We start from the raw sequence: 20,448 nt of genomic DNA on the forward strand, positions 1-20,448 counted from the left end.
GGGTGGAGGGAGGGGACCATTTGGTATGTTGAGGGAGCTAACAATAGTGTGAGCAGTGTGTGGGCGGGGGAGGGGAATCTCCTGGGAAGGGTAGGCTGGCTGGCACTAAGGTGCTTTCATCGAAGGTAAGGCTGAGGCCAGGCAGACGGAAGTGAGCAGGGTTTGCAGAATGGCGCACATGAGAAAGAGCCATGAGAGAGAGGAAGGTAAAATGCAGAACTGGCCCCCCAACAGCAACGGTTCCTCCCCACTGCTGTGCAGGGCTATGGAGTCCCCTCCAGGGGTTCGCTGAGGTACCTCCAAACATTCTATGAGCAGTGAGTGTGTATGTGCCATGCGAATCTTTAAGCCCCTTAGTCTCCTGCTGCTGACGGGGAGCCTGAGCTGCTTGCTTCTTTCAGCCTCCGCTGTTGGTTTCTGCTTCCAAGGTCCTTTGCAGGGAAAAGGGCTAGAAAGTTTTTCTTTTCAGTGAGAGCGGAGATTCACCTGCCCCTGCATTAGGAGAGGGGGCTATGATGGGCCTGAAAGGCTGGCTATGGCAGAGCACAGGGGAGTGGGCCTGGGGCTTGGAGACATTGGCAACAAAACACTTCAGTGCTTTCCCCTCACAAAAAGTGTAACACCTTCACCCCCCACCCCAAGTCCTCTTACTGTAGTTTCAGCTGTATAAAGAAAAAAATTGCAAGAAAAATAAAATCCAGAACATGCTGAATGCCTGGATCCTATTTTTGTTCTAGATGAGAGCCTCGTTAGTTGCACTTGTACTACTTGTGAAGGTTTTTAAGGCCCGGCTTGACAAAGCCCTGGCTGGGATGATTTAGTTGGGAATTGGTCCTGCTTTGAGCAGGGGGTTGGACTAGATGACCTCCTGAGGTCCCTTCCAACCCTGATATTCTATGATTCTATGATTCTATGAATGTATCTGTTGTGCAGGCAAAATCCTACCATCAGAAATCCCCCCCATGCCAACAGGTCGTTGTCTTCCTAGCAGGGCACATATAGCAGGTGAGCCCGGCTAAGGAGATAGTCTGAGTGTTTGGCTTGAAGTCTCATAGCCGGTTGGTGTTAATGGATTCCAGTGGCCGGGAATATCCTGAAAGATAATCTCAGTGCTGCTCCTGGTGTTAAGAAAGTTTTTTATTTCACGGGGCAGAGCTGCTGCTTTGGGATTGGAGGGGGCTAGTTCAAGCCCCAGCAGGCCTCACAGCATCAGATAATGAAACAAAATACAGAACAAAAACACAGAAAGCCTTTTCTGCCCTGCTGTTCTAGGCAGATAGGGTATTTTGCTCCCCAATAGGGATAGGTTGGTTGCAAGTCAGGAGCAGAACAGTAACTGCTCAGAAAAAATAAAATGGAACCGCACTGTAATTTTTTAGGCTGAAATTTGATAATTAAGCAAATACCACAGGTCTTTGTCTTGGGCAAGGAGCATGAGGTAAACAGGAAGGAATGGGATTAAGATGTCTCTGTTCTAAAGGAAGGTGACGAGAGCTCTGACACCTTCCCTTCGCAGAACGGAGAGGCCCAGATGTGGGTTTGCATTGCTTTGCTGCATTGTTCAACGCTGTAGGGCAAATAAAAGCAAAGGGAAAAGAAAACAAGCTATAAAATACTCTGCAAAGCACACAGTTCTTGCAACTGCCTCTTGACAGCTCTGGGGAATGGCAGGGGAGGGGCTGAGCTTTTGATGTTCTCTTCTTAGTTTTCTTTTGTACTGGCCCTTGTTAAAAATAGCCACCATGTTGACATTAGGTTGCATATGGCAGAAAGATCTGGCATCTCCTGGCAGGTTCAATCATGGCGTAACTACTCAACAGAGAGGACTGCTTGGTATTTAACTAACAATGTCAGGTTGGCCCAATCCCTGCAGCAGGCTGAGAACGGCTGGTGTGAAGGAGCGGGAGGTTGCATTGTAATGGTGATCTAGACACACAGTGAATGGTGAGACTACAGAATCCAAACCTTTCTAGAAATGTTAAAGGGGAAGGTTTGATAGAACTATTTCAGATCCTTAGAATGCACACAAACTGAGCATCTCCGAACTGTACAGCAAGTGTGTGTGGTGGGAAAGGAGAGTTTGCCTCTGACACTTTAAAAGTGGGGTAGAGACTGGGGAGAGGGGAGGCATGTCTTAGGAATGTGCTGAACAATTACATACTGGTGAACTGGATTCCACAGGCTCAGGAGATGTCTGTCCGGCTGCAGGATGTTCTGTATTTAACACTAGTTAATGCAGTGTCGCTTCAAGAGCAAATCAGAGGGTAGATGATAACAGTTTGCATGGCGCTCAAATGTTACTCCAGTGAAGCTGACAGTCACAAATGTTTCTGACTGCAAATGGCAGAAGCCTATCAAAGGCAGGCACCACCATTTTAACTAGACACGGGCCTCGCCCCCAAAGCTCAAATCTGCATCCAAAATTCAAGCACATTTTGATCCAGGCTCTTCCTTCTGGCTGACTATAAGAGGGGAGGGTCAAGGGGTTCCACTTCCTGCGCTGTTATCCCGTTGTGAGGGTGTAACCTCAGAAGGATGGGATAACCCCTCTGAAGCTGATGTGCTTCCCCAAACTCTCCATGCCCCAGGAGTCTCCAATACTCAGTTGGAAATCTCTCAGGGTATGTTTACACTGCAGTTAAAAACCTGTAGCTGGCCCGTGCCAGCTGACTCAGGCTCACGTGGCTTGGGCTGAGGGGCTGTTTCATTGTGGTGCAGATGTTCAGGATTGTTCTGGAGCCCGGGATCTAGGACCCTGCAAGGTGAGAGGGTCACAGCTTGTCCCAAACACCTACGCTGCAATTAAACAGCCCCGTAGCCTGAGCCCCATAAGCCTGAGGCAGCTGGCACCAACCAGCCGCGGGATTTTAATTGCAGGGTAGACATACCCTCAGGAGCTGGTTTCTTCAGTGGCTTGCTACCCTTAAGGCTGGGAAAGCAACCCTTCCCATGGTATTTTGGCACTTCCACTCCCAGTCTCAGGTGCAAGGGCAAGATCATGAATGTAACAAATTACCGTCTTTTTAAATTTAACATGCACGTTGCATTGAGGGCCAACCAGGCTGGGTCCCATTGTTCAAGCTGCTGTATAAACATATGGTTAACGTCACTCCCAGCCCCAAAGGGCTTACAATCTAGGCTGTGTAAGTCTGGAGCAACACCACTGACTTGTTTTCCAGTGTCTGAAAGAAAAATCTGGTCCCTTTGCATATTTGTACGGAGTTTCAGATTGATTCTTGTTCATAGAAACCAGATTGACCTGCTAATGTCCAGCTTCCTCCCCCTCCTTAGCCTCTGTGGTAATGGCCAGTAGTCTACATTTGGTCCATGGCATACTGAGATCCAGTTTCCCCATGATCAGGGGTTGAGTCTGTCATTAGGAATCAAGGGGCTGAGATATAGCTCTGCATTGGTTCATGAGACTCATGTACCACAAGTGGCAACTTTTCTGCTTTTTGTCTCCTTTCCTGCAGCTTGTAACTGCAACCTTCATGCCCGGAGATGCCGCTTTAACATGGAGCTCTACAAGCTTTCAGGCCGCAAGAGTGGAGGGGTCTGCCTTAACTGCCGGCACAACACGGCGGGCCGCCATTGCCACTACTGCAAAGAGGGCTACTACCGGGACATGACCAAGCCGATCACCCACAGGAAAGCATGCAAAGGTATGCAGGGAAGGAATGCCTAAGGTGATGTCTGGGATACTGAACAGACTGTTCCCCCCAACCCTTCCCTTCCTGTCTTATCTCCATAGCTGTTTCTGTTGTTAGTCTATTCCCACTCTACCTTCTCAAAGGCCAAACCACAAAAATACCTCTTCCTTCACCCCCTCACACCTTTTTCTCCACCTCACCTTATTCCCCACAGCCATACTCACCAGACCTGCCAAGCCCTGGCTATTTAGAAAGAGAGTTTGAAGGTAGCTTTTAAAAGCATCTCTGCTCTGAGGATGAAAGATTTTGCAATGTCTATTTCAAGAAGATGTTTTGGATCATATTTTTAAAGCGATCTTAACCAAACACCAAGCTGCGCCTGCCATTTAGATGGTACAAAGCCACAACTACCTGATGTGCATGGACACAAATTTGACTTGTGCAGATTTAGAGGCTGTTTCTGACAAATGGGTGACACGCTCAAATCTCACTCATTGGGGGAAAAAAGGTCTTTTATTGCACCTGTCATAGCTTAAGAGAGAGACACATATACACTCACATATTCAGTGGGTTTGAGCGGCTATTCACAACACGTGTGACCAGGCAAGCAAAAACAAACAATGAAATGGAAAAGAAAACGCAGCCAAAGGAGAAGAAAAACAAAGGTGTTCACGGATTGCTACGGTTATTCAGATCAGCAAAGGGATCTCTGACATTAAAAACCAAAGCTCTGGTCCCCCGCCTCCCACACCTTCTCACAGGTGTGCATACCAGCAAACAGTGGGCTCCATTCAACAGGCTTAGCATCAGGGAGGACAAAGGTCATATCTCTTACGAATCCATATATCTGCTGTACACACAACATAGGTCGCAAGCATTAGGGAGAGAAAGGAAAAGAGAATATTTAATCCATGTACCAACAGCTTTGTTCCTCTGGACAAAATAATAATAAAAAGGGAGGCAGGGGGATCTATTACAGCTCAGCGGACCAGGCAATAATCATTTAATTTTTCTGATGTGATGTTTTAATTTTCCCCTTCGTTGGAAATGAAACTGCCATAGGTGATTTGGGCTCGAGCCAGAACTCTAAGGGTTCCTTGAGAGCATAGGAGGATCTGTTGGGTTAGCCCCTAAATTCTAGTACTCTGGAATTCCACAGACATTGTGTCGTCATTCGATCTGGGCTTGCTCAAATGCCCTTTAATTGATTTTTCAAACCATTTTTATTTGGCGATATTGAGACAGGCACCTGCTGCAGAATGCGAAGGCAGCTGTCCTTTTGTGTACGTATGAGCAGAGGCGATGGGGGGGGGGCGGTGACTTAGGTTACAGTGAGCAACAGTTAGTCTTTGGGAGGTGCTCCCTTAAGAGTTCATGGTCAAAGGAGGCAGGGAGTGGGTGGAGAATGGGCATGTCTGAGGATACATGGGCTTAGGTGGGATTCTGACCCTGTACATGAGGTGCTTAGCAATGCTGTCTACTTTCTAGGCTGCGTGCCTTGTACTAGCCAGGTGTAGGTGGTGGCTGCACATTAACCTCTCACTATCGTTGGGTTGGAGTCCTCAGCACCCCAAGTCCTGCTCAGCCTTTTCTAAATTGTGGGTATACAGGGTAAGGAAGGATCAGACCATGAAAATCAGGCCTGGTTTCAACTCTCGGCCAAGCTGGTGGGAGGAAGATGAATTACATGCCTGAGATGCCCTGTTCAGAAAACAAAGATACCCAACTGACAATAGGTAGTTCGTAGGGCTGGCTGGAAAATGGATTCCTTTTCCACAGGAAAATTTTGTCTTCTCATGGAAAAAATTGAAAAACGGTGACTGAAAACTGAAAATTTTTGGCCCAAAATGGCAAGTTTTGGCTGAAAAGTCTTGGGTTTTCATTTTTTCAATTAAAACTCCAAATTTTCTATGGAAAACAGACCTTTTTGTTAGGTTGATGGCTTTGTTTACCTTTTATGTAAAATGTACTTTCATTGTCTCTGCCTGATGACCAGGCTGGTTAGACTACCAAACACACATCTCTTTGTCTAGGGCAGACTGGGCTTATGCATTGCTTGCCAAATACATTTTAAGAACATAATTCTAGCCCATATTCATAATTCCTCGTACACACCCCATACATACATCACGAAGTAATATTAATAATCAGTGAGTTATTAGTTTTCCAGTGATGTATTACATGCCACTTTAAGTATATATCATGACAACAGTGTGTTAGGTGCAGTGAGTGTATCAGTCCTAACAAGAGTTGCTAACACAGAACAGTGAACCACCAGTGGGCCTCTGTGTCACACTCTCTTCACCCCTCATTCTTCCATACACCCTAAATACCTGCTTCTAGTAGGATTCAGATCTTGACCCATCAGCCTGGCCTGGTCACTTTCAGCTACTCCAATCCTCCCTCTAATTTACCTGAAATAGACATAATTCTCTTTAACCCCTGGTACGCTGGAGCAGCTGGCTATGGGATTTTTACCAAAAGAGTGGTGTTTGGGGCGACACCTCCCTGCTTACTAAGGAAAACCTGACAGTCATTTAATACCCTGCAATAGGCAGCAGTCAAGTCCTGCGAATTTGGTGTTTACACTATGATTGCCTGGTACTAGCTGGTGACATGGCCTTACTCCTGAAATACCCAGTGATTTGCTCACATGCTTCTAATTATGTCACAACGATGATTCTGCTCCTGTTTGTTTACTCTTGGGAGCATTCCATTGGTATCCGCTAATGCTAGCGCCGCTGCAAACTCCATGTCTAATTTACTTTTATTTTCAACACAGGCTTGTCATTTTTTGTCAGTTACTGGATCTCAAAGGAATGCAAGTTTGTCTCTGGAAGCCGGGATTGTTGCCTTTTTAACTTGTTCTTTTTTTTTCAGGTGGAACATAAAACTTATTTTATTGCCTCTGGAAGAAACCGGATAAAATTTTCCAAAGTACCTAAATCCCAGTGGAACGTAGGTTCCTAAGTGTCTTAGCTGCTTTCCCCCATGGTAGATATTATGCCCAATATTCAGTCCAAAGCACTAAAGCTTTAGCGAGTGGAAAGGAACTATTTTGGCTTGGCTTTACCAGGGCCAAGTCTCCTGGCTGCATGTGATGGTAGCAGAATGCACCCTTCTTATCTAAGGGGGTTTCCCCAGTGCACCAAATCCAGCTGTCACAATGTTCAGGGTCTAAATCCAATGCTGCTTCCAGTGAAGTCAATGGACATTTTGCCATCAACTTTGGTGATAGCAGGATTGGATTCCATTATGCAGGGAATGGGCTGCTCTTGTGAGCCCAGCTGTGTGGAAGGAAAGACTTTTGATGTAGCATCAGCTCAGGATCACTTCACTACAGTCAGCCAAATGGCAGTTTACACCAATGCTCCTCCCCCTCCCCATCCTCCAAGCTCTGGAGTCCCTTAAATTTGGCCCAAATCAATAGGCTGCCTCCATTATGCCTTTCAGCAATGGTCAGAGTCCCTGTGCTGGGTTGTGCTGACTGCTGTTGATACTCTGATATCAGTGTTCTAGGGGAACGGGTGGGTGGTTCTTTACTGCTGACTATTCCTTCTCACAACAAATATTTGGTTGGGCATAGGATAGAATGGCCATGAAAACGGACTTATCTTTTTATCCCCCAGAGGTGTCCCCCTCCCTGAAGCTCACTGATGGAGCAGTTTTCCATTGCCACTGATGTACCTATTCTCCATGCCTGTCAAGCCAGCATCTTCCACAGGCACAAAAGGTGCAATTCATCCCTGTAAAAAGAGACAGCACAAGTCCCATGCAGCACCCCCATGGTGGTACATACACCAGGTGCTATCTCTTGGCATAAAAATGAAGTTCCACCTGATTGAGGCAGTATGGTCTTGTGGTTAAAGCCCATAGTTAAGCTTAAGGAGATCCTAGTTCTAGTTCTGCCAGTGACTTGGTGTCTGTTTGGACAGTGACTTAACCCCTCTATGTGTCAGTCTCCCCATGAGAATAATGCTTACCCACCTTTGTAAAACACTTTGCAATCCTAATTAATTCTACTAAATTCACTTTGCAATGAATTTATCTTGATGTGGCTTGTTCCTGAATAGCTCCTGCTCTTGCATTAGAGATCAACAAATTTGAGTACTTTCCCCCACCCTCTATAGTTTATAACAAAACCCCGGCTATTGGAGCTAATAGATACAAAGGTACGTAATAAATATGCTAACGATTGAGAAGCCCCTGACTCTCCAGCTATTCAGCACAATTTCACAGTAGTTGGAATGGTTTATTGTTGGTATAATCTATTGTCCTATACAAACGCAGATGAAATGAAGTTTCCTGCAGAAAGGGGAATTCCTTTGAACCATCGTATTCCTGAGCTCTTTACAATACAGAGGCTTTTCGTTTTCCACTGTTGTTCTTTATGAACTTTGGCTCTATTATAAAATAATTTTTTAAAATGGTAAAATAATTGTTAAAAAGAGCTATCATCTAACGATTTCAGCCATTTCTCCATTGATAACAATATTAATTTATCATCTCACCAAACCATCTGTTGATGGGCTTGGCTCCCCCAGAATCTCATGTGGACTGAATGCATTTAAAATTAAGAAATTAACCACTCTATTGCATTTGCCATCAGCCTTACAAATGACTCATGTTTCTCTATAAGACTTGATTCTTTCAACCATTGCAATGCTCCATTCACATTTTACGTTTAACACATTTAATAAAATACCAGTGTCTTGTGAAATTAAAATTGATAGAGAACTGTCAAGCCAGCATGCAGCATACTTAATCATTCTTGCAAGCATATTTTGCCTGGTGTGAACTTATAACACGTGTTCGATAAAGGATCTGTTGGATATGTTTGTATGTAATAATTCAACTTCATTAATTCAACCTAACAGACACATTTAGCTAAATTGCTTTTCCTCATACGTGTGTTATTCATCTTTCACTCCATACTATAACAGGATTGCATTTCTTGATTTATTTTATATCTAATGGCAAGGTAAAAGAGAATGCTGGATGAACAAAATTGTGTTCTCTAAAGGGACACTTTCATATACCCAGTTGGTTTCCTCAGAAATGGGTTTTTACAAAATGGGTTTTACCAAAGAGTTTTTAGAAATGTCTGCAGGGTGGATTTTTTAAAAAAAAATTCAATTAAAACATTTTTTAAAAAAACCCATAAATAGGTCCCTTGTTGTGTTTTGGTTCCCAGCGTTGCACATTGGGCAAGTGTATGAAGATCAAATTGTGAATGAGCTGTAAACAGGAAGTAAAAATGACCCAGGTAGTTCTCCTGTCCAGACTAAGTGACGCTTTTGTTAAAGGGGGAGAGGGGGCAGTGAACAAAGGGCATAATGAAAATGCATTCTTTTTAAAAAAATATTTCAGTTTTAATGATCCACTGTGGGCTTGGAAACGCAGGTAAGGAAACGTGTGTTTGTTTGGGGCTTGAAAGGATGACTTTTAACCTGACAGTGTCCTGTTAAAGAGTTACGCTCTTATGCTCATGTTGATTTACTGTACATTTGCTTCCTTCCTGTTATCTTCTTACAAAGAAAGATTTCAATGGATGCAGAGGCTGCTTCCCAGACCCATGCAAGAGCCAGCACATGGCATGAAGGCACATGGAAAACTTTTTTACTAGACTGGCAGCCTGCTCAGCCAGACATTGCAATTTGGCTGCAAACCACATGCAAGGGAACTGGAGCCAGATTGAGAAGGGATATTGCATGAAGTGGCAGTGTTGGGATTATGCCAGGCTCTCCAGGGCAGAGCCTGGAAGCAAAAGGAGCAGCCCTATTACTTCTGATGGTGGGTGGTCAGACAAAATGAGAGAAGCAAGTGGGTCAGGAAGGGGCCTTCATGTCTTTCAGGTTTAGAGGTCAGATTGCATGAGTGAGCCCGGTATCTCTTGGCTGATCCAAAGCCCATTGAAATGAATAGGAGTCTTTCTGTTGATTCCAGTGAGCTTTGGATCAACCCTAAATGAATATGATGCTCCTATATTCTAGCAACTGAACTAGGAACTGGGGTTCCTTTCTGCATCTCTTCAGCTTATCCCAATATGCTTGACACTGTGTGTGAAAAACAGTTGGGCAAAAACCTATACAAATATCTTTTTAAAACATTTGTGTCCCAGCCTCTCCCTGACTTCAGTGGAAGCAGGATCAAGCCCTAAACCATGGAATCAAAATTGGTCTTTCCTCCGAAATAAAGCTCCATGCTTACTTTGATTTACTTCCCCCCGACCCACCCTTACCTCTCAATGATGTTGCAAGTGAAATTCCACATCTCCAGCCTATGTAAACCCATTCCGTCATAAGCTATTATAAGTAGAGTAGATTCCATTAGCTCTTTTGATTAAATTCAGTCCTGATATTTGCCAGACTATCGGTCCTAATGTAATTATATTGAAACAGAGAACCTGTAGGGTTTTATAGCATTTCCATAAAACAGTTCTGCACTTTGAGGGGAAAGGATTTACATGCTTTTGATGAAAAGACGACAAGTGATATGAACCATGAATGCACTTGTGCTGAAGTTGCCAATGTAAACCTATTGCAGAGGGGTGAGATTTGGCATAGGTAGGAGAAACAGCTAGATCGCCTAATGCAAGATTAAAAATTTCATTAAGAAAACGAATCTTCCCCCTCCAACTTGCAATTTCAGCTCAGTATCAACACAGAGTCTCAGCAGAATTGTAAATCTTCACTGAAGGATTATTACCCACCCTGCGTAAAAAGTTTGACCCTATCCTTCCTGAATTTACTGCCTTTCACTCATCCAGGCACAATATGGAAGTTTCCCTTTTGGAGACAGATTGGGCCAACTGTCATGTAGTTTCCGTGATTGCTGTGTGCACTCCCACCTGTGTGTGTGTGCAGAGCCCCCAGTTTTGTATCTGCACACACAGTTTGGTATCTGTGCATGTGACGATTTCTCCAGGTTGCACACACGCATGCTGCTAATGGTAATACACCTGCTAATGGATGCACTGGCAGACACTGCAGGTGAAGTGAAAGAGGCCACTTGAAACTTGTTCTCCAGCATGTTATTTATTGCTGAGATAATCACCAGGCCTGGATCCCAGTAACTTTGCTCAGAGCCAGCTTCATGAAGATGGGGACTGTGGGGTCCTTGAGATCAAGAGGGAACCACCTAATGGCAACTAAACATGCTTGCTTTAAGGAAAGCCTTGTGCTGTCATTTGGTTAAATAACAGGGTGATTCCATCCTAACTCCTACTCGGTATCAGGAAATAGAGTGCAGGCACTAACACCACCTAAGGGGCCTTTCAGACATTAAAGGGGCAGCATCTTTGACACTCCCGGGCTCTAAGCAGCCTGGTCGGAAGAGGGCCCCATAGCCCCGCCAAATGCCCAGAGCTAGCTCTGCTGTTTCACTTTGGCCCTTTCCTCAGAACATCAATGGGAGTTTTGCCCATTGGGACCATTCCTGGCTTTGTCACTGGTCTTCTGAGTAAGCTTGCGCAAGTCTTTGTGCCTCAGTTTCCCCATCTGTAAAATGGGGATAATGATACTGAGCTCCTTTGTTGTTGTTGTTGTTGTTGTTATAAAATGACTGAAAATATGAAACGAGGGAGAGGGTGAGTATGAAACAGATAACAAGGCAAATAAATTAAAGGAAAGAGAAGAGAAAACAAGACACAGCAGAGACTTTGTTGAAGGTTGTGCTAAGTGTTAAGATTCTGTTCTGATCCTGCACCACTCTTTTGCATGGGCTATCTGTACAATGCTTTTGTTTCACAACTTAAAGGGAGCATCACCCATGTTTTTTTCTTGCTTTCCTCTACAAAGACATTTGCCACTGCCAGAAGTAGGATGCGAGATGTGATGGACCAATGATCTGATGGGAACACCTGTGTTCCTAAGCTCTGTTCCCAACTGTCTCATGTTTTAGAGTCAGATTTACCTCCTTTCCTCCCAACTGGGTGCTTAGTGCTGGTTAAACCTCAGAAGAAGGCTCAAATCGCAGGGTCAGTAAGGAAATGCACACAAGTGACTGGATAGGTATCTTATGCTTATCAAATCACAGGAACATCAGGAGTGACAGACTGAAACACACCACAGGTCCATCTAATTCAGTGCCCTGTCTTCAACAGTAGGCATTACCAGCTGATTTGGAAGAAGGTTCAAGGAAACCCAGAATGGACAATTGTGGAATAACATGCCCACAGTTAAAGTCACTCCTAATCCTCATTCAGAGGATGCCCTGAAGCAGGAATGTTTATTTCCCCCTCCCAGAACACTTGGCCTGCTTTTTTATTCAGTAGTTTGTTTTGCTTTTTAAATCCTTAGTATTATAACTCTGGATACTGTTGTTAGCCCTATAAATGTCTAGTCCTTTCTTGAATCCTCAGAAGCTCTTGGCCTCGATGATATATTGTGGCAATGAGTTTCCCTGGACAATTGTTTACTGTGCGATGAAGAATTTCCTTTTATCGATTTTTAATTTGCCGCCTTCTAATGTCATGGAATGTCCCCTTGTTCTTGTACTTTGAGAAATGGTGAATGGAATTGCTGGACCTATCTTCTGTGTGCCATTAAGTATTTTGTATATCTTATGTCCGCTCTTATTCATCTCCTCTTTAAATTAAACAATCCAAGTCTTTGCAATTGTTATCTGAGTTTTTTCTATGACTCTCATCATTCTAATTGCCTCCTTTTTTCCTTCTGCTTTCTTTCTGAGATGGGGTGACCAGAACAAAGCAGAGTTCCCCAGGTGAGAGCTAACCATTGATTTATATAATGGCATCATAATATTTCTGTATTATGCTCCATCCCATTCCTTATTCATCCAAACATTTTGTTTACTTTTTGGACCGCAGCTTCACACTGAGCAGAGGTTTCCATGTAGATGTTCACACTGATGCCCAGGTCTTTTCCCAGAGTTGTTACATTAATTTAGAACTAAGTATGGTGGTTCAAATTATTCGTTCAAAGGTGCATAACATCAACCAACATTGAATTCCATCAGATAGCATGCTGCCTACTCACCTAGCTTGGCTAGATCCCTCGGGAGTTCCTCACAGTCTTCTCCATTCTTAACTAACCTCCATAATTCTGTGTCACCTGCAGTCTTTTTGCATCTGGAAAATTGGGCAAGAAATCACCCATCGCTAGTCATCTGTCTTTTATGATTGCAAGTCGCTGACATCAAAATGTTACATCGTGAAACTGAACCTAGAGGCAATACTTAGATATGCTGAAGAAATTGTGCTTCCTGCACAGCTCTAGCTCTGATGCCTTTCATTGTCAGAACTTTCACCACGCTTTGGCCTCAGCAGGTTGAGGAAGAGGGACACATTCTGCCCTTAGATGCATGCCTGGAGATCTCATTTCCTTTGGAGGGAGTTACCCTGTGTGTCCGAAGCAGAATTGGGCCCAAAAGAGTCACCCTTCATTATAAAAGCTCCCCCTTTTTCCTTTCCCTTCCTTCTTGAAGCTGGATCTGAGTCTGATATTAAGACAAAAGATGAGCCCAGTCCTCAGTGTTTGGATGAGTTTGGATCTGGTGCTTGTTCAGGACAACTTCTGATGAGGATTCCCAAGAACTCCTGTTACTACATTCAACTGACCCAAAACTTCCCTAGCGTTGCTCTACATCGAGGCTTGGAAGGATTAGATCATTATCAGTAAATGTCAGTAAACATTGATTTGAACCATACATATACCAACCAACAAAAACTATTCCCATCGATAATCATCAAAATTTACAGATAGGCAAAGTAAGAAAAATGCTACTTGAGAACTCATTAGCATTTGATTGAAGGATATTTACTTTGCGTATTTTGATATGTGATATTGACACTTTGTGTTGTAACTTTAACTTTTCGAATCTCAGCGTCTATTGTTCTTGTATAATTATTATCTGCCCCCATAATTTTGCATACCTGTGAAAACTTAAATAGATTAAAAAATTAAAAGTGCTTCAAAATAAACATTGCTATTATCCATTGAAATTATACAAAAATAAAAAATTGGATTCTGCCAAGCCTAGCTACGAGATTCTCCAGGGCATGCATTTACTTTATCTAATCTAGCTAAATGTTTATACCACCCTCATCACTGCAGTGTCTATGTCTGGGCATTCCAGATCCATGTGACCAAGTAGGTTATTTAGTTTTTGATAGGGTTACAAACATCTACCACTAGGTCATCGTTTTATTTATAAACATTGTCATCAGAAAAACAAATTCGGTGAAGGAGCTGAATTACAGAAGTGCCAGACCATCACATTGAAGGTTTCCTTATACAACAATATAACTCCTATAAATTTTATATAGTCATTGTCCAAAACATTGCTGCAAGTTCTATTGTAAAATGAACTCTCTCTTTGGGATGGTTGTGCCACTGGCTAACTATTTGGCCTCGGGCAGGTCACTTCACCTTAGGTTCCGTGTCTGTAAAATGGGGATGATCATTTTTATGCCCCTTTAGTAAAGCACTTTGAGAGCCTCAGATGAAAGTACTAAGTATGATTGCGCTTTAAAGTGATTTTTAACCAATTGAGGAGATATTGGTTCCAATTCAGCAAAACACTTAAAGCCCATACCTGTTCATACAGCACTTAATATGCATAACTTTAAGTGTATTTACTTTAATGGGACTTAAGCACTTGCTTAAAGTTAAGCAGATGCTTATGTACTATGCTGAATAGCGATGATTTGCTGAATCAGGGCTACAGTGAAGTATTTCTATTGCTCGGCACAGTTACCTAGAGGTTTCTAATACTTTCAAGCCAGATGGGACCCCATGAGAAAACCTCAATCTTGTTCTCCCCTTGGTGCATGTGTTCTCGTTCTAATGAAATATAATCCACCTGTATCATTAGCAAGGAACAAAAGCGAATACTGGAAACCACACGAGGCCCTTTTCTCTTCACAACCAACAGCGACCCACCGTCTCCACTCAAGTGCGTGGCTATGTTGAAAGGTGTGTGTTTGAGATCTGCTCCCCAGGATTGCTAGGAACCATAGACAGCATGACATCATTTCGTATTTTTAATCTTTGTTTAGCTAAAGCTTTCAGTATTTTCTTTCTTCACTGAACACTAATCCTCCCTATCTCTTACCCTGTAGGTGTCCTTGTGTCAGTGCTTGTTCTCAGTTCCTGCTCCTCTCTGACTTCCTTCTCTCCCTGACCTCAGTTCAGGACAACATAGTTAAATGCTATTCTGAATTGGAGCCAGTACGTTCAGAAAACACCATGCATATAGGGCGAGCGGAATGGCAGAGACCAGGGCTTTGCAAAAGCCATCTCCCCTTGAAGGAACATGAGCTGGGTGATGTTCTTTGCCACGCACACTGAAGACTGAAGGCATCTGCCTCTTGCACCGGTTCCCTGCTGCTGCAGAACCTTAAACGCCAGATCCTCCCCAGTTGGCCCAGTAATTCATTACACACACACACACACACACACAAAAGCATGTCCATGCTTGGGTGATACACCTGCTAATAACATCACAGTGAGGTCACATCAATGCCAGAAATCACTTCAGCTGCAGATGGCTTAAGGCTCCAGGGAACCAGTGATTTCACATATTGCTCCTCCCCAGCCTCCATCCTGGTATAATTTTATTTTCTTTCAACCCTTTTAACTCTTCAGAAACTCTTCAGAGGTGGCTCTTTCTGGAACTCTGGCTTTGTCAGATTTCACCCTGTGCATGTCTGGAGCTATGAGGTTTTATTTCTTTATGGGGGAGAGGGAGTACAAGGTGATGAGTTAATTTCTAAACCAAGGTATTGCTTCAGAAGACCATGCCATATATAAAACCGTCTTTCCACAGTGTTCTTCAGCAACACCTCCCTTTCTTCTGGGACATCTTCTCTTGAACATTCAGAAATTTCTGAGACTGTCTTACATTCCTGGTGTCAAATTTAAAACAGATAGAGCTTAGGGGAAGGGGAGGACCAGGAATAAGATGGGGCCTTTGACATCCCTTCAAAAAGGCTGAGAAGACATCTGGACATAAACAAGACGGTATCTCACTGGAACAATGTCTGACCTCCGGTGCAGTTCCCAGAATGTTGCTCCGACATGTCCGGTTGACTTCCCTAGTGAAATCTCCGAAGTCAGAGTGTGCCCAGTTACATCAGAAGTATTCCCAGACCCCCTGCTTTTTGATCATATCTCAGCCTAGCAGCAAGGCACATGTGTTTGAGTGTCCTGCCTGCTGGAACGCCGAGAGGCTGCTCTTCCACAGATGCTCTCTCTGTAATAGCATCGGCATTTGGCTTTCAGGAATGAGCTTGTTTCATTCAACAAAATAAAAGCAGCAGGATGCACAACAACAGTCACATGACCACAGCCATGGTGGAGAAGAAATCCAGAGGAAGCTGCTTTGCGCTGACTAGAAATACCCTTTACTTTGCTGCTAGCCCTGACATTTTGGGGGGGAATGAAGGACCAGGGATGGGTAGCCAGGATTGAGAAACCCGGACCTAACAATTACAGCGCTAACATAAAACTAATATTCTGCATCCAGAGCACCTCCAAAAGGAACAAGGACTGCACTGGAAACTTTGGGGGAAATCCTGGCCCCACTGCAGTCAATGAGAGATTTGCAATTGACTTCAGTAGGACCAGCCTTTCATCCTATATATGTAAGAAGAGATTTTCAATGTTGCCTAAGGGCTCTAGGAGCACACATCTCTGACTTTATATGGGCCTTGTGCTCCTCATTCCCCTGAGCACCTTCAAAAATCTCCCCCATAATCATGAAAATGAAGGGAAATCTATTTTAAATATTGTGACAGGGTCAGGCCAGATGGCTACAGGAGAGTGTTAGAAGGCAGATATATTAGTCGCAGATTAAGTAGATCCCTTTTCCCTGGGTAAGGTAACAGGGGCAGTTCCAGAACAAGCAGGAACTTGCTGGAACCAACTAAGGCAGGCAGGCTAATTAGGACACCTGGAGCCAATTAAGAAGAAACTGCTAGAATCAATTAGGACAAGCTGGCTAATCAGGGCACGTGAGTTAAAAAGGACCTCACTTCAGTTTGTAGTGTGCATGTGAGGAGCTGAGAGTGAGAAGGCATATTGCTGGAGGACTGAGGAGTATAAGCATTATCAGACACCAGGAGAAAGGTCCTGTGGTGAGGATAAAGAAGGGAGGAGGCCATGGGGAAGTAGCCCAGGGAGTTGTAGCTGTTGCGCAGCTGTACCAGGAGGCACTCTAGACAGCTGCAGTCCACAGGGCCCTGGGCTGGAACCCAGAGTAGAGGGTGGGCCTGGGTTCCCCCCAAACCTCCCAACTCCTGATTGGACACAGGAGGAATTGACCTGGACGGTGGCTTCTACCAGAGGGGAAGGTCTCTGTTTCCTGACCCACCTGGTGAATCTCTGAGGCAAGCAAACCTGCCAATAAGCACAGGACCCACCAAAGTAGAGGAGGAACTTTGTCACAATATATAATTAAAATATGTATTTAAATATATTTTAAGTTGGGCTCCCAATCTGTATTTAGGCTTCTAAATAAAAGTGACCTTATTTATTTATTTATTTATTTATTTTAAGCATGCTTGTCACATGCAGATCCAACAGACTGCAATAGGCATTGTGGGGTTTTGGCACTTCAGAAACTCAGGCCATTCTTAATTTGCTGCTTAAAAATAGATTTAGGAGCCAAACTTCCGGCACCCAGGTTTGAAAATTGTGGCCTTTATATTTAATTCTTTCATCAAGAACAACATTTCATTTTGTAACGTAACGGCATGTTCTGGCCCAGATTTTCAGAAATGACTAGTGATGTAGGTGTAGACATATTGGAGGACCAACTTGAAACACCATAAAAGAGACCAGATTTTCCCAAAGTGCTGAGTACCTGCCTCTGAAAATCAGTTGCCCCTCAGGTTTCAAGTTGGGTACCCCAAATCATTAGTCACTTTTGAAAACCTGGCACTTTATGCATATCTAGGAAAAAGGGAAAGAAGAATGAAAAAGTAGAGCTAGGCGAAAAATGGTTTTCCTGTCCCATGAAACACTGAGAAATGAAAAAAAAATTCCTGTCCCAAATCAGGATGAAAAGTTGAAATCCTCAAAAATATTTGCAAACAAACAAAAATGGTTCAGGCCAATTGAAACCTTTCATCATTTTGATTTTTGACCATTAATTTTTTTTTTACTATAATTAGTTTAAACTTCAAACTAGAAAACCAGAATTTTTGTTGTGCATTTGTTGAAACAAAATGTTTTGAGAAGTTTGAAACTATTGCCAAAATGTTTGTGAGCTGAAAAATTGGTCCAAACTGACCCTTGTCCGTGAACTGTTTCGGTTTCAACAATCCATCATTTTCTCATGAAAAATGTTTTGTCAGAAAATTCCCAACAAGCTCTAGAAATGACTGAAGTAGTCAGTCCGATCGGAACATTTCTGCAGGCCTGCTTCCCTTTCTCTCCAGTATTGCAGGAGCTCCCTGCTCTCCACAGTCTGCCCTGTGCTTTTGCCAGAGTTTTCTCATCCTCTGTGCTTAGCAAGTACACTTTGATCGATACGCCAAGGAGAGTGAAGTGCTGTGTATGTAACAGCTGTATAATAGCAGCAACAGAATGCAAGCACTTCGGTCATGTCTACACTACAGCAGTACAGGTAAGTTGCTGCAGCTGTGCCACTGTACCAAGACAGGCCTTGTCTTCATTACCGCACTGCATCAATACAGCTGCAACAGTGTAGCACATGTGGTGAAGACGCACTATAACTATTCCACCTCAACGAGAGGCCGAAGCTATGTTGGCAGGAGAGCGTCTTCCACTGACATAGTGCGCTGTAGACACTGCTTTAAGTCGGTGTAACTTACGTCGCTTGGGGGGGCGGTATTTTCACACCCCTGAGCGACGTAAGTTACATCGACTTTAGCAGTAATCTAGACAAGCTCCGTAGATCGACGGAAGGGGTTTTTTCCATCTATTTAGGTAATCCATGTCTCCGAGAGGTGGTAGCTGGGTTGATGGAAAAATTCTTCCGTTGACCTAGCCATATCTACACCAGGGGTTCGGTCAACCTAACTATGTCACACAGGGCGCAAAATTTTTCACCAGCCCGAGGGCAGGTCTTCACTACAGGGGGGGGTCGATTTAAGATACGCAAATTCAGCTACGCGAACAGCGTAGCTGAATTCGACGTATCGGAGCCGACTTACCCCGCTGTGAGGACGGCGGCAAAATCGACCTCCGCGGCTCCCCGTCGACGGCGCTTACTCCCACCTCCGCTGGTGGAGTAAGAGCGTCGATTTGGGGATCGATTGTCGCGTCCCGACGAGATGCGATAATTCGATCCCCGAGAGATCGATTTCTACCCGCCGATTCAGGCGGGTAGTGTAGACCTAGCCTAGGTGATGTAGTTAGGTCGATCTAATTTTTAACTGTGGAGCAGGCCGTAGAGAGCAGCACAAAATGATTTTTTTTCAGCTTTTCATTACTGAAAATGTCAGTAATACGGAGATCATTGCTGCCAGGTTGTTGGGGGTGGGGACTTTAATATGATGATCATCGCTTGTAGGCAGTTGGGCATGGGCTTTGTTTGCAAGCTCCCTAATAATCGTCCCATTGTTTGCATCTCCAAAGCCAGCCCAAACATGAGTGACCAAAGACACGATTTATTATAGTTGTTCAAAACCTTATTCTCAATTAATCAAACTTCTTGATCCATGGGGGCTTTGTGGAACCTGCCTGGTGGCACGTCACAGAGAAGATGCCCAGTAGAAGGACTGAGTTGTGAGGTGAGAAATATAAGGCCACTAACGATGCTGCCCTGAGCTCTAGTTCCATAAACAGGAAATTAGGGCATTGATACACAGCACAGTAGCAGGTACGCTTTGAAGTGGAAAGGAGCTATTTGATTTTACCTGATAAGGAAGTGAGTTAGTATTTCTGTTGGCCAGAAACCTCGGGATCTCCTAAGGGATGCAAAGAGGAGCCCAGGCGATACTGCACTAAACTCAAGGAAATAGATATTCATTTGCAGGGGTAATGTAGCTGAATGCTTCTGCTAAAATGATCAGCAGTAAATTAGCTAACAATGTTGGTAGTTAAATAGTCATCATTAGTGTTCAGAGTCAACACGCTGAAGCTGCTATGACTTCTGCTGCAGCGTCACCTCCCAGTGAACAGATCTGGTTGGGGAGGGATGTGGCCAGGGTTGCCAAGGGATGTGACGGATTGGTGCATTCCCATGAGCAGCCAGCTTCCATGGAATTCTCTCCACAACATAATCTGCCTTTGCTGGAAACCCTAAGGGAGGGTTGTCTGCTTTCCCTAAGTGTGAATCAACCTGGCGGTGCAAGAGTCCAGCTAGGGTATTATAGATCATATCTCTTTGCACCATCTTGGGTGTGTCTAATGTTCAAAGTGAAACTGTGGATGTCTGATGTGGGTGAAATGTCTCTGAATCTCCAAACAATGTGACACTTTCCTGTTCTGGGATTTTACTGCAAACCTAAAAGCCAAAAGCAATTCACCAAATCATTTGCCAAGGTTCAGAATCTTCTGGAAAATGGGTGGCTGAATTTTGAGGCTGGGGTCAAGTTTCAGATGAACATCTGCCTTATTATGGCTTTTGGGGGAAATCATGCAGATCTCAGTGGTTTCATGGACCTTCAGTCCCAAGCCAGGTGAATTTAGTAGAATCAGGCTTTACTGGTATGTGAGTTACTAAATATGATATACCAGATGGATTGGACTCAATAATTCTTCTGTCATTCGAGATAAAGCTCATGAGAAACCAGACTTTCTGTTCCATGGGATAGTCTGACAATTCAAAATTTGTTTTGATTCTGAATCAGAACAAAGTCAAAATT

At 43.9% G+C, this 20,448-nt stretch overlaps 1 protein-coding gene across 1 annotated transcript in view; it reads left to right on the forward strand.

Annotated features, from left to right (window-relative positions):
- Positions 1-20,448, forward strand: part of NTN1 (netrin 1) — a 204,720-nt gene that overhangs the window by 96,560 nt on the left and 87,712 nt on the right. The window contains 1 exon segment of the mRNA XM_065415859.1: positions 3,474-3,662. Coding sequence (XP_065271931.1) covers positions 3,474-3,662 — 189 coding nt within the window.

The sequence above is a fragment of the Emys orbicularis genome, chromosome 13, assembly GCF_028017835.1.
Source record: "Emys orbicularis isolate rEmyOrb1 chromosome 13, rEmyOrb1.hap1, whole genome shotgun sequence".
In the NCBI taxonomy this organism is placed as follows: Eukaryota; Metazoa; Chordata; order Testudines; family Emydidae; genus Emys; species Emys orbicularis.